Genomic DNA, 15124 nt, shown 5'->3' on the forward strand with positions numbered 1-15124 from the left:
TTCGGGTCGTATTTAATGTTGTCACAGTCCTGCTGTCATGTCCACTCGTGGTTTTTGTTGCAGGACCAAAAGCGAGGATAACTGGAGGAGAACCGGCTTGATAAACATTACCCTAGATCAAGGAAGCTCAACCCGGTTCCTGGAGATCTACCTTCCTATAGAGTTCAGCTTCAACCCTGATCAAACACACATGAACCAATTAATTAGGACCTGAAGCAGCACTTGATAATTACCAGCAGGTGTGTTTGATATGGGTTGCAACTGAAATCTGTAGGAAGGTAGATCTCCAGGAACAGGGTTGAGCACCACTGCTCTAGGTCATCAGGTAGTGTTTGTTACAGTAGGACATAAGGAAACATATCCCTTGTGTAATTACCTCATATAAATAGTGTCTAAAGCAATTCACTTCTTGATATAGATTATTTTGCTTATTAGTTGAGGGTAATTAATATTAACCAGGCTGCGACAGTTAGAATACATCTTTACAGTAGGACTGTTAATGTGAATAGATCAGAAGGATAGATCATAGAGTAAAAGCATCTACATAAAAGATATTTTGAGCAAAAGCATTGCATTGAATATAGAGCCCATTTCATCACACGTCTTGTGAATTGTGTTAAAGTCTTTTGAAACCAAGAGATGAACAGGCCAAGAATGTTTTGTATAAAGGCACACAGCCTTCATACCCAAGAGTTATCATCCTCCTCCTCAAATAACCCTTGTTTTACATAAAATAACGTATTTTGTTGCCGTTTTGCTTGCTGACCTTATCTACTCAAACTAAGGAAAGCAAGAGGACGAGAAACAGGTGGAGGAGAAAGTGCAGAAACAATGAAGAATTGTGTGTTATTCTGGTACTGGTGGGCAATGTCACAGCGGATTTGGATAGAGCACAAGCATTAAAGCTAAAGGTAGAAGAATGAGAGAGGCGTGAGGAGGAGTGCAAGGCTGAGGCATGTCAGAGAAAGAAGAGATAGATGAGAGAAAGTAAAACAGGCTGGATAAGAGAACGCTGGTCCACGAATAAGTGAAGAACAATATAAGTGCAGTATTGTTTCCTATCTAATCAATGCCACTACCTACATCCATTTCTGTGGTTAAATACTGGGATCATCTAATAAAGATCCAGTGATATCTATGCTAAGAGCTTGTGGAGTCACTGCTCCTGCCTGGATCCCATTAACACTAGGTGATCTGAACTTTTCCGTAAAATCCATTGCATCATACAAATGGGAAATTCTGCCTAAGACATGTATGCCTGGTAAGTGCAAACTATTGTGTAGAAATCCTATTTCACAATGCAGGCACGGCATCAAGCGTTTCTAAAGTCAACATCTGAGGACAAGTCAATGCCAATGATTGGATAATAGCTTTGTGGATGCACAGCTACTTCGTTTGACTACAAGAATAAAGTGGCCCTTTGCATACGGGTACCGACCTTTTTGAACAAGGCCTTAAGTTTGCAGAGTCTGCAAGTACTCTTGGATCTGGCCTTTCTGTTGATGCTGTCTGGTTCCTCATCGTCCCCTTCATCTCTGTGCTCTTCCTGTCCTAGCCAGGGAGTCCAAACCCCTCCATGAAGTTGCGGGTCTGCCATTGGGTCATCAGGCGGATTGCGTGGAGACACAGCAGTCCGGTTGTACTCTGAAAGTCGAGTCAACAGAACCTTGACCACCTCAGGTCGTGCCTCTGCCAAATCTGCCCTCTCATAGGGATCAGCAGTGATGTTGAAGAGCCAGACAGACTTTCCTCGTTGATCTCGTCGCTTTTCCATGCCTTGCCACTGCTGTGGACCTCCAGGCATCGTCTGTGGAGGGAACCAATCTCCATCACCGATGTTCCCTGTCAGAAGTTTCCAGTCACCAGCTCGAATGGCTGCACGCACTCCTGTATCCCAAATCCCAAAACCATTCAGCATTAGGAGTTTTGTATTGACATCTCCATGTCTGCGTGATACCGGATCAATGTTGAAGAGGATTTCAGTTCGTGGACAGGTCAGGTCACTACTTATAGTTTCCCAAACATCTTGACCATCCAGATGGTTGGAATCAGACTCTCTGTATCCTGCAAGAGACAGCAAGGTTGGATACCAGTCGGAAATGTGAATCAGAGCATGACTCACCACCCCCTTCCTTTTCAAAAGTGGGCTGTGTACAAAGCCAACTGCTCGAACTCCACCTTCCCAGTAGGAGCCCTTGCCACCACGCAGGGGCCAATTACAACCCCCTGAGAGAGGCTGGCCCCCGTTGTCTGAGGAGTAGATGAGCACAGAGTTGTCGTAGTAGCCTCGCTCACGCAGTTCACTGACAATTTCCCCTACTGACTCATCTACACCGCTCACCATTGCAGCATAATGACGTCGAGGTCGGTTGCCAAGGGCCTGGTAGCGTCTGAGAAGATGTCCAGGAGCTTGTAAAGGTGTGTGAACTGCCTGAAGCGCCACATACAGAAACAAAGGCTTCCGGGGGTCATGACGTCTCAGGATGTCTTTCACTCTGCAAGAGACCAAATGACCACAAAAGCTTGCATGACTCAAGGAGAAGCAGTTTGTGGTTTACAAATGGATGCAGTCTCTCACCTCTCAGTGTAAAGCCTTGTTGAGTAATTTCCTCTCAGCTCCCATGCCGGCCGGTCTCCATCATGCAGGTCGAACCCACAGGCCTCTGTTCCGTCACAGCTTTGGAAGCTAAAATGGTCTCCGCTGCCCGTCAGTGATCCAAGGAAGCTTTGAAAGCCACGGCTTGTTGGCAGACACTCGGGACGACAAAAACCCAGGTGCCATTTCCCTACCATGTGGGTGCTGTAGCCAGCCTCCTGGAGCCTCTCAGGGAGCGTCCGTGTGTCAGGGGGCAGGCAGAGGGGCTGACGTGCACGAATGATGGAGTGTTGAAGACCAGTATGGATCTGATACCTGAAGTAAAAAATAAGTGGTGGTGTGATAGACAGAACACATATTCAAGAGTTTCTCAAATCTGCCCTGCAGTTTAGCTCGTACCCTGATCAAACTCAGCAACCTGTAATTTTCTATGACCTCCAAGGACCTTGATTAGTTTGTGCAGCTAATATATTGATTTCCATGCAACTTTTTATGTATACTCATCCATGAATAAGCGCAAATGGAGTTCAACTTTAGGCTTAAGGTGTTTTTGATAGGGGTTGTAGCTAAGCTCTGCAGGGTAGTGGGGCACTCAAAGACCAGACTGAACCCTTGTCAATACCAAAAAGATCGATCACAATTTATTTTGATGGTCCGTTTGTTGCATCTACATGCCAACTAATTCTCATTAGATTATAAGTAGACTGTTAGGTTTGGGTTAGTGTAAGTTGACATGTACTTGCAAAGTTTCATATAGTCAGTTAAATGTCTGTTGAAGGAGCAGTATCAACAGATATAAAGCAGACAGTCTACTAATACTCAAATGGACAATCAATATAAAGTGTTACCTTTAATCACAACATAACAACAATCCTGCTAATATTGAACATGTGATAAAATATAAATACAATAAGATAATCCAAATAAGATTAGGACTAATAGTGTGCCTCATTTAAAAATACAAATGGATTAATTTTTTTTTAACCAACTTGTGCTATTATAACAACAAAAGTGGGTCTCTTACCGTCCAGTCATAAGCTGGCTGCGTGAGGGTGAACAGATGGGCTGAACATAGTAGTTTTCCAGCTTCACCCCTTCGCCAGCCAGCTGGTCCAACACGGGTGTTTGAATCTCTGAGCCATGGTACCCGATGTCATTGTATCCTTGGTCATCCACCATCACAAAAACAATATGTGGGGGAACCCTACCCCGTTTGAGGACCTTTCCTTCCATAGTGTGTAATAGTCCTAGAAGCAACCAGAATCCGAGTGCCAACACATCCATAATGTGAACGTCAATCCACCAGGTTGCTGGAGTAAATAACAACTCTTAATGTTGACTTCCAAATGAATCAAGACAAATGAATAGCGAACACTTGCTGTTGAGATCCTTCATGGTGCTTAAAGTTGCTATTTCTGCACTAGTAAAAATGATCATTTTGTTTAAAACCAGTGCTGATAAATGAAATTTTGCATGTAGTTTGTTCTTCTCGGTTTGTGAGACTACGATGGGATACTGAACGTCTGAGTAATATTATGAACTGTCCAAGAGTAAACACTGCTGTCTTCTAACAGGACAATGTTACATTCCTCTAGCACTCACTCACAGGATCAGGATTATAGACAAATAAATGAATGTGTTATAAGTGTAAAAAGCAAAACTAAGGATTATTTTAAATTGAGACATTCACAAATTATTCTGTTAACTTAACATTACCATGAAATTAAGTTCACTGTATGATATGCATTTGAGAGCTTCTTGTTAAGGGGAACCTTGGAAATTTTGGAATCGTGAAGAAAATTCAGGGAATACATTGTTGACACCACCTGGACGGTAAGTGTATTACACCACAAGTAAAGCTGTGCTGGTGAAACAAAACCAACACATTGTGTCATTGATCCTCTAATTATCCCAGAACCACAGAAAGGCCTTTACCTGATAATGAGTTCCCAGAACAGAGGCTGACTTCCCTGTAAACAGGCTAAGTGAGGTTTGTTGTGAACGTGAGTACTGAAAGGCACTGATCTGTTGTACTGACACCAATGTGAATGTAATCTATAAAGCACTGATTAGATGCATATCAGTTAAAGGGGAAGCTCAAATTAAACTTACAAATTAAATTCACCTGCGCTCATGTTGGTCTAAACCTGTATGACAAAACAATGTCACAATTGATGTGTCACAGTTAAGCTTTTAAAGACCAACTTATTTTAAATTGAAACTATAAAGTTGATTAAAGTATGTTTTATAATTATGAAAACATTTTATTTACTTCATATTTTTAAGGGTTAGTTTACCCAAAGATAAAAAATGTGTTATTTGAGCGGAATGGTGGCTAAGTGGTTAGCATAATTGTCTCAGCAAGAAGGTTGTCCCAGCTAGCCTTTCTGTTTCGGAGTTTGCATGTTCTCCAAATTTTCGCATTGGTTTCCACCTGAATTGGATGAACTAATTTGACTGTAGTGTGTAAATGGGAGAGTCTGTGCGTGTTTCCCAGAACTGAGGGTTGTACTCAGTGCTGAGTTGCGGCTGGAAGAGCATCTGCTGTGTAAAAGATTTACCAGAGTAATTGGTGGTACATTCTGCTGTTGCGTGGAAAGTGAGTGTTATTTGTTACTCGCCCTCATGCCATTATAGTCTCCTGAGACCCTTGTTCATCTTTGGAACCCAAACTAAGATATTTTAGATGAAATCCAAGAGCTTTATTTTAGCTCTATTTTATTGCAGAGAGGGCATTTTTTCAATGTCACAAATGTGTTTCTGGAGCTTTGTGAGATTCGAGATGATCCACTGAAGTCAGATGAAATGTTTTGACAAAATCTTTGGTTCCTTTTCTGCACTTCAAGCATTTTAGAGCTCTGGGATTTCATCTAAAATTGTTTTGATTAGTTTTAAGGAATTGGATCAACATTGGGGTGAGAGTGGATTAATAATTAATAATAACAGAATAAATTTTTTTGGGTCAACTAACCCTTTAAGGTATAGGTGTCAAAGTAAATTCCTGGAGGGCCGCAGCTCTGCACAGTTTTGCTCCAACCCTAATCAAACACAGCTAATGCAACTAATCAAGGTGTTCAAGATTCTTTTGAGCGCCTTGATTATTTGGATCAGCTGTTTGATTAGGGTTGGAGCAAAACTGTGCAGAGCTGCGGCCCTCCAGGAATTGACTTTGACACCTATGCTTTAAGGCAACATTTCTCAATCTCGGTCTTCAAGCCCCACCAATCCTCATGTTTCTCAAGTCTGTCTTATTTAACACACCTGATTTGGATAATCAGGGTTTCTGCAGGTTTCATCAAGTCAAATTTAAGACTTTTTAAGACCATTGTTAATGAAATTTTAGACTTATACAGGGCTAAACACTAATGACCATTTCTAATGGCCGGGTTGGCCCAATGGAATTTATATATATATATTTTTTGCTTGTCCAAAATAAATAAATCAAGTAGTAATTTTTTTTAGTGCCATACCTTAATGTGTCAAAAGAAGAAACCTCTAGTTGTATACATTTTTTTTCAACATAACATTCATTTTTCTTTCTTTCTTTCTTTTTCTTTTTTAAATAAAAACAACAAGTTTAACATTGTCAAAAGTATATTTATTGTGGCTACAATTACATAAATAAAAATATATATTTGTTGGCTTTTGATCCAAATTGATTGAGTATAACTTCTATTCAACCGAATGTGTTTCTATTATAAAACATTAAGTTTCATGCCTATTTTTATAAATATTATGTCTACTCCCTCTTCTGTAAATAGTTTTTGTATGAATGGAAAATAACGTAAAGGAATATATAACTCTGTTATTATCATGAGGAATTGTGTCATTTTTAGTTTTCTTTCTTTGATTTTATTAAGATGAATTGTTGATGATGGATTGATGTCGGCCCAATTGGGTAGCTTTATTTGGACGGAGGAAAATTAAGACCTGTTTAAAATGATTTAAGACATACAACACCATATTTTGGTGCATTTAAGACTTTTTAAGGCCTAAAATTTAGTATTTAAGACTTTTTAAGACCCCACGGGCACCCTGATAATCAGCTTGTTAGAAGAGCTCCATGCAAGAACTGTGTCAACAGATCATTATGCAGGGTGCACTGCTACCGAGCCGATTCTCCTTAATAGTTCTCTACCTGAGCCAGGAAACCTTTATTTCACTTTGGAATGTTCATTCGTAGATTTGCACAACGGCATTTCCTGTAGCATTTCCTTACTAGATAAGTGTGAAGTAATAAAAATATGTAAATAAATACAATAGAAAGTCACATATGACACACCAAATAGCATTTGAATAAAACATATATGCTCCTCCAAACTGAAATATGACACACTATCCTGTGGAGTGCACTTTGCAGGGCACTTATTGTCGAATTATAACAAACATCTGAAGTGAAAAGAGAAACATACAAAATGTACAGCATGGTCGGGGGACGAGGACCAAGATTGAAAAACGCTGCATTAAGGCAACAGGCTTAAAAGCTTTAAAAAATATAAAGGAAACTAACCTCTAACCTCAAGATCTATCCTGTTAAAATATTAACAATAAGCACAATCTTTTAATGCGTGTACTTCCATAGATAATACAATTAGTAGCAACCTCAAATCCGCACCAAAAAAACCTGGCCTCAGCTTGTGCGCATTTAGAGTAAACGTATCATGCTGTGAAACCTCCCAGTTCAACAAATCAAAGCAGAAGTTTGTGGCACTGTATCCACCAAAGCCATGGTTTAGCATAAATCATGTGACATTTGCGAACACAACAGCTATAACTGGATCCCCTACAGAGGAATGTAAAAGGCCACACCAGTTGACGAAGCTTGTGAAAATTAAAATGGAGGAAACAAACACACACACACTCTCTCTCTCTCTCCTATGAGATGAGAAGTGCAACACACATATCCGGCCCTCTGAAGGGCTATCGACCGCTCTCAGGTTTGCTCTGCCAGCGATGTCTTCTATGTAGCAGAGAGGAAATCAATGCCACAAAATGAGTCAATTTCCTACATTAAGCCAAAACAGACGACAATCTCACCCAAGTGGGAAATTTCACAGCCATTTCAGAGCAGGAGAGAAAATGGAGGCGGCAGTCAGAGGGAAAGAGGGAAAACATGCTCAAAATGAGCAGTATTGACTGTTTACCGTTTAGTGAGCAATTAATTGTTATTAAGGCCTTAGTGCAACTGGATTTGCTTCAGGAGACATATTCGGGCCTTGCTGCAAACCAAAGTACTTAAATCATTTCTTTTCATGAATGAGTAATTAGTAAATCCCTCAATGTTAGCTGTTGGATTTTCACTGTATTGATGTACACTAGGCAAATGATAATTGATGTATTGTTTCTCTGTGGAATAATGTTTGAAGTGTGAAGATAGATAGTCCTTGTGTGAATGAAATGAATGAAAATAATGAGAGTGGCCACAACTAATGACGCATTGTGATTGACTGTGGGATAAAAAGGGTTGAGTGAGAGGATTGTGTCACACACTGAGGAAGGCATTGTGCCGAAACGTTTGTGTCTTTAAATCACCTGAAGAATGTAAAAATAAGAAAATAAAAAATAAAAAGAGTACAAAGCAATTACCTAATGAGTGCGAATCATTACCTTTTTGAATAATTAGTAAATCCTGAAATTAAACTGTTTTACTATGAGACTATACAGACGTCGAGTAGCACCAACTTAAAGAGACAGTTCACCTAAAATTGAAAATTCTGTCATCATTTACTCTCCCTTCACTTGTTCCAAATCTGTTTCAGTTTCTTTCATTGAACACAAAAGAAGATATTTTGAAGAACGCTGGAAACCTGTAACCATAGACTTATATAGTATTAGTTTTTCCTACTATGGAACTCAATGGTTACAGGTTTCCAGCTTTCTTCAAAATACAGTGCTCCGCATATAAAAACACACCCTCACAAATCTCTCTTTTAAATTTATATATTTTAATATGAAGCTATACAATATTTTATTTGTGCATATACATTAGATTAGTCAGAACTGAAGCCAAATCTGGAGCTTATCTAACAAAATAACTTATGATAACGGTCCAAAAACTAGTACAGCTAAAAAAAATTAAAATAAAATAAAAATAATAATAAATTCATTAAAATTTAGTTGAAATTTTGTAGGTTTTCAATTTTTTTTGCAATATTTTGTTTGAGTTAAATTGTATTATCTTTCAATTTCTAAATATGTTTGATGACTAAAATATTACTTTAATAAATATATCTGTTTAATAAATCTGTTTTGTTTAATGCACCAATATACATTGCCTATATTCACTGAGAAATGGATACAAATATTCATTTTCAAACTGGGGTGTACTCAATTATTTTGAGCACCGTATCTTCTTTTGCATTCAAAACAAAGAAACTCAGAGAGGTTTATAACCACATGAGAGAGAGAGTAAACAGTAAATAAATAGATATTTTTTTGCATGAACTATCCCTTTAACAATGACCTGATCAAGCCTTAAAGCCTTCTCGTCCATTTAATGAAAGTCTAAAAAGCACAAAACAGTCAAATCAACTTTTGTATTCTGCAGAAGATAATGTCAGATAGGATTGAAATTAAACCAATTTTGTACATATATTTTCATTCATATTCATTTGAAGGGATATTTCACGCAACATTTTCTGCTAATCTATTCACTGAATATTCATATTTCACTGTATAAAATTGCAATATTTACTTTTTAGCCAGCTATTCTTTTAGGGTTCTGAAAGCACAGTGTGATAAAAAATATTCAATGAATTTAAATGTTCTTTAATACAAAACAAAGTCTTTTCAATAAGTAGTTCAGGATGCAGCAGTTTCTCCTAGGCATGGGCCTAGATAATCATCATAAGATTCTGACGGTATGATAACCTTGGATAAAAATATCACATTTTCACGGTATCGTGATTTCTGCTTTAATATATATATATTTTTAAATGTCTGGGTAAAAAACTAAAACGTTGTCCCCTTTGGGCACAAAATATTTTAGTTTGTGAAACATTTTAAGTATTTTTGGAGCAGTAAACATGTCAGGCTAAACAATTTAAATGAATGATTGACTTCTGCTGTATTAATTTACAAAAACACAGATTTCTTTACCATTTAAAATGGCATCTTCGGATATCTTTTCTGCTGGAGATACTGTTGTCCTAAAAACTTAAAACAAAATGTAAAAAACAAACAAACTTACATATACCTTAGGAACGGTATAGCAGAAAATTTCAGTAGTTTTAAAACCCTGACCTTTCCAAACCGTGGTAAACCTTGAAAACTGTTATCATTCCATGCCTACTCTTTGACATAACTTAAATATGAATAATACACAAACATACTCACTTGATCCAGCAACCTTCTTGCTATGAGGCAACTATGCTAACCACTTAGCCACCCAAACACACCCAATGAAGGTGTAAATGCTTTTGTGGCCAAACAATCAGTGAGCAGCACATAAAGCATTAAAGCCCATGTGTTATTGATGGATGAGTGGAAATGTTCCAGGTGTGCAGTGCGTGTGTGCATGCATTACAGGAGACGAAGAGAGTGTTGAGCCAAATTACTCAAGTCTACAGCTCCACTAAGTGGAGAGAAAAGGAATGACAAATACAATATTTCTTACTGAAGCTCCTTAAAGGAGTCGTATACCAAAACGGCTTTCAAAAATGAAACCAAGTGCAGTTATTCGTGCTTACACAGTACTAACAACACAGACTAACGGCAGCTGCGTAACAGGCTCTCATGCATGGAGGAATTGGGGAAACTCTTAGGAATAGTGTGTTTTAAAAGGGAAATGATCTCATTCAAGTTAATACTTTAACAGAAGTGTTTTCTCTCAGCAAAACTTCCACAGGAAGCACATTAAACAGCAGTGTGATCTGTGGTGTGAGAAATGTGGTTTGCTTCAAGGCACTGCAATGGAGGCTAAGCCACATGAATGTGTAAGCATTCAATTTTAGACAGTATAAATGTTACACATTTGTTTGTCTGTTCTTTTTTATAATTATTTTTTCGGGGTTTTTCACCTTTATTTTGACAGGACAGTAGAGAGAATTGACAGGAAAGTGTGGGGAGCAGAGAGAGAAGAAGGATCGGCATAGGACCAAGCCGGTAATCAAACCTGGGTCGCCGAGAATACCAGTGTGCATGTGTCGGTGCACTTTTCACTACGCCATATGCACCGACTTTGTTTGTTCTTAAGTAGTCAATATAAAGACATTATAGCGCTCCTCCAGATAGTAAAAACAACCACAGGTGGTTGAACAGCTCCTGTTGTTCAAAAGTTTGGGGTCAGTAAGTTGTTTTATTGGAAAAAGAAAACAAATCAAACTCCAGTATTGTCATTCAAAAAATGTCTTCTAAATTAAAATATCTATGTTTATTATTATTACAAACTAAGTTCTTTATTATTCTTTTTAAAAATGGCATGGTTTATAATAATAATTAATAACAAATAATATCAATTTTGCACAATATCATCAATATTTTCAAAAGTAGTGTAAAATTATGTACACAAATATCCTAAAAACATAATCTTAACATAGTAGTCAATTTTGGATCAAATGAATGCTTTGAAGAAAGCTTTGATAAGAGACCCCAAAATTTTGTCTGTAAATGAATAAATAAATAATAATAATGAGGGCTGCACAATATATCGTTCCAGCATGGATTTCGCAATAGTCACAACACAGGATATGCAATGTTGCGTCTGTATTATATTGATCATTTTCATGTGTCTAAAACAGAGATGCTAAAAGTAGGGCCCGCTGGCCAAAGTTGGCCGATTGTAACCTTTGCTTTGGCCCAGCATCCCATCTCATAGTAGAGTGAGATGATGGAGAGGGTTGGGCAAATGCCTTTAACACAGATATCATTCATTTTCTTGTCGGCTTAGTCCCTTTGTTAATCTGGGGTCGCCACAGCAGAATGAACCGCCAACTTATCCAGCATTTGTTTTAAGCAGCGGATGCCCTACCAGCTGCTCCATTCACACTCATACAGTACGGACGATTTTGCCTGCCCAATTCACCTGTACCACATGTCTTTGGACTGTGGAGGAAACCAGAGCACCTGGAGGAAACCCACACGAACGCAGGGACAACATGCAAACTCCACACAGAAATGCCAACTGACCCAGCCGAGGCTCGAACCAGCGACCTTCTTGCTGTGAGGCGACAGCACTACCTACTGCACCACCCTAACACAGATATCGTTTTTCTAATTTGATAGATAATCATTTCTAATTTGACGTAACCTTTTTTGTTTGCTTTATTGCTGAGCTACAATAAAGCAAACTGAAATGAAATGTTTTTAATAAACATGATAAATGAATCAGATTTTTAACTAATGTAAATACTGTCACTCAGCAGATAGAGCACTATGCAGAAGACATCGGCGAGTTTTGGTGTAACAAATTCATTATAAAATGTAAAAAATATACTGTATGTTAATATAAAACAATGTTTTCTAGCCATTTTTAAACATTATTAAATAAATCAGAACATTACCCATGGCAACGATATTTACCTTTGGCTTACTATCCTCAATCAAGTTTGGTTTTTGGACCATCATAAGAAAACGTTTGGGCACCCCTGCTCTAAAGTGATTTTAAAAGCATTCAGGCATAAGAACTTGTACTGTTTATAACTTTAGTAAAGACTCATTTTATTGAGCTATTTTTATTATTTAATTACTGTACCGGAATACTGTTAGATTTTTTTTACTGCATTTATCTATGCTTGTAGAATGTTTATTATATTTTATGCAGACACACTCCCCTACAGAATCATCCCAGTCAATCTCAAACGATCAGTTCTTTCCAAATAGATATTCAAGTCATCTGGTGAAATTGTATTTATATCGCAGAATAACAATTTACCGCATCGTTACATTTTTTCAATATCATGCAGCGCTAATAATAAACTAAATACGAGAACACTTATAATAATTACACACTATAAATCATTTATCAAGCATTAGCCAATAGTTCATTGATTATTAGTTAAGCATTAACTCTACATTAATAGATGTTAGTAAGCGGTTTAAAAATACAGCTAGAAATGTTGTATTCTTGACATATGCACATGTATAATGTACTTAACGACTGTGTTTTCATACTTCGTTAATAATTAATTTTTTTCACTAAATTAACTATTGCATTATTTACAAACCAGGCATTTAAGAAGAGTGGTTTTATAAGATCATTCAGAATGAGTAAGTAAATGATTAATAAACTATTCAAATTAACATTTATATATCTTATTATTGTTGTTAAGAAATGTTAAGAAATGCTTTAGTTAACTTAAGTTAACTTCATCCTGTTGTGTGACCTAATCTAAAGTGAGGAGTATTTGTGCTTTACAAATCCCTTATAAATGACAACAATTAGAACAAGTCATTGTCCTCTATAGTTAAAGTCAGAATTATTGGTCCCCCTTAAATTTTTTTTCTTTACTTTCTTTAAATATTTCCCAAATGATGTTTAACAGAGCAAGGACATTTTTACAGTATGTCTGATAATATTTTTTCTTCTGGAGAAAATCTTATTTGTTTTATTTCAGCTAGAATAAAAGCAGTTTTAAATTGTTTAAAAAAACATTATTATAAGGTCAAAATTATCAGCCCCTTTAAGCCCCTTTTTTTGCGTTCTGTGAATGAACGTCGCCTCGTGGTTCCATCCCTAAGAGGGAAGAAATCACTTTCCCGAACTCTCGCATTCAATCTGCCCAGTTGGTGGAATGAACTCCCTAACTGCATCAGAACAGCAGAGTCACTTGCTGTCTTCAAGAAACGACTAAAAACTCAACTATTTAGTCTCCACTTTCCTTGTCCTCATTTGTAAGTTGCTTTGGATAAAAGCATCTGCTAAATGACTAAATGTAAATGTAAATGTATATATTTTTGATTGTCTACAGAACAAACCATAATTTTACAATAACTTGCCTAATTACCCTTACCTGAATAAACAGGGGGGCTAATAATTCTGACTTCAACTGTATATATAATATTATTATAAGTGTTCTCGTATTTTGTTTATTATTAGCGAAACATGTAACGATGCGGTAAATTGTTATTCTGTGATATAAATACAATTTCACCAAATGACTTGAATATCTATTTAGAAAGAACTGATCGTTTTAGATTGACTGGGATGATTCTGTAGGGGAGTGTGTCTGCATGAAAATATAATAAACATTCTACAAGCATAGATAAATAAAAAAGATACAACTGAAATAAACAGTGTTTCATTTTCCAACAGTATTCCGGTACAGTAATTAAATAATAAAAATAGCTCAATAAAATGATTCTTTATTAAAGTTTACTAAAGTTATAAACAGTTCTTATGCCTGAATGCTGATAATCCTTTTAGAGCAGGGGTCCCCAAATCTTATTTCTTATTAAGGGACAAAACCCAAGCTTGATTGAGGCTAGTGGGCCGAAGGTAAATATTAATGATTCATAGTGCAGTTATTATAAAGTGCTACCCAAAATCCAGATCAAATGAGTGACACAAACATATCCAACCTCTCTAAGAGTTTATTAGAGATAATACAGCGTTGAGTTTTTTTAAAATACATTTTTTTTTACAAAAAAAGGACAAAACAGATGCCTCTCCTTGTGTAGGACAGTTTACAAAGCCCAGCTCAGCCCTTCTCCTCTCCTGCTTTCACAGCTCCTGACATACAACACACATCTGCCACAGCGCCTGCATCGACTTCCACACATCAGTGTGTGTAGTGTAAAGGAAAGTGCATGGTTAGGAGAAATACAGGGAAACACCTGATAAGACACTTGAATTAAAAGCTTTCCACTGGATTCAGACATGTACAGATGCTCCCTCAATTGCATATACGTTCTGACCGTTTGGTTTGTGATCCAGCTTTGTGCGTTTGTGCGTGCGGAGAGGAGAAGAGCTGTTGGGTTTCTCACGTCATCTTAACGTCCTACTCAAACAGAGCTCTGGCTGTACACAAACGCTGTCTATTCTCTACAATCCCACCCGCCCGGACCCAAAATATACAACGCTTTTAAATGTACAATGTTTTACAATCATTCCTCAGACGAGATGAGCAAGGCTAGACTTTGTGTGTTTTAGTTTTAAGTCACCAGTAAATACATGCTTGTCCACACCGCTAGTGCATTCTGGTCCTGATTCGCAGGTCTCCTCATTAAGAGAAGAGGAGGGACTACATTTCTCAGCATTCCCTCGTCTTCGTCGTGTCATGTGAGCACCTCGGCAGCAGCGAGAGGCTGAGGTTTGCAGTCCACTCGTAGCCGTCAGCCATTTCGTCTGCTACTATGGATTTGAAGAGTGGTTTTGGTACCTCTGTAGTGAGGGGACAGGGTTTTTCAGGCGTTCAGATACTGGACGTCCTCTCAGCTCCAGCTGGTGCTCTGGAGCTCTTCTCTGAGCCAGGAGGGTAACGCCTGACCCAGCCGATTCAGCAGCCGCAGCAGCTCCAGGTTGTGCTCCCGGTAATACTCCGTCAGGAAGGCACGAGTCTGGAAGAGAGAGAGAGAGACACACACACAAAC

The 15124-nt window shown here is 37.8% G+C and overlaps 2 protein-coding genes across 2 annotated transcripts in view; both read right to left on the reverse strand.

Moving 5' to 3' along the window:
- si:dkey-174i8.1 (arylsulfatase I) overlaps positions 1-4087 on the reverse strand; it is a 6395-nt gene extending 2308 nt beyond the window's left edge. Inside the window, exons 1-3 of the mRNA XM_056471605.1 lie at positions 3621-4087; positions 2579-2911; positions 1-2495 (exon numbers count right to left, since the gene is read on the reverse strand). The exon at positions 1-2495 is cut by the window's left edge and continues 2308 nt beyond it. Coding sequence (XP_056327580.1) covers positions 1400-2495; positions 2579-2911; positions 3621-3880 — 1689 coding nt within the window. The 5' untranslated portion in view covers positions 3881-4087 and the 3' untranslated portion in view covers positions 1-1399. The remainder of the gene's footprint in view (positions 2496-2578; positions 2912-3620) is intronic.
- Positions 4088-14107: 10020 nt separating this feature from the next.
- ndst2a (N-deacetylase/N-sulfotransferase (heparan glucosaminyl) 2a) overlaps positions 14108-15124 on the reverse strand; it is a 197457-nt gene continuing 196440 nt past the window's right edge. Inside the window, exon 17 of the mRNA XM_056470651.1 lies at positions 14108-15091. Within this exon, the coding sequence (XP_056326626.1) occupies positions 14966-15091 (126 nt within the window). The 3' untranslated portion in view covers positions 14108-14965. The remainder of the gene's footprint in view (positions 15092-15124) is intronic.

The sequence above is a fragment of the Danio aesculapii genome, chromosome 13, assembly GCF_903798145.1.
Source record: "Danio aesculapii chromosome 13, fDanAes4.1, whole genome shotgun sequence".
NCBI classification, from domain to species: domain Eukaryota; kingdom Metazoa; phylum Chordata; class Actinopteri; order Cypriniformes; family Danionidae; genus Danio; species Danio aesculapii.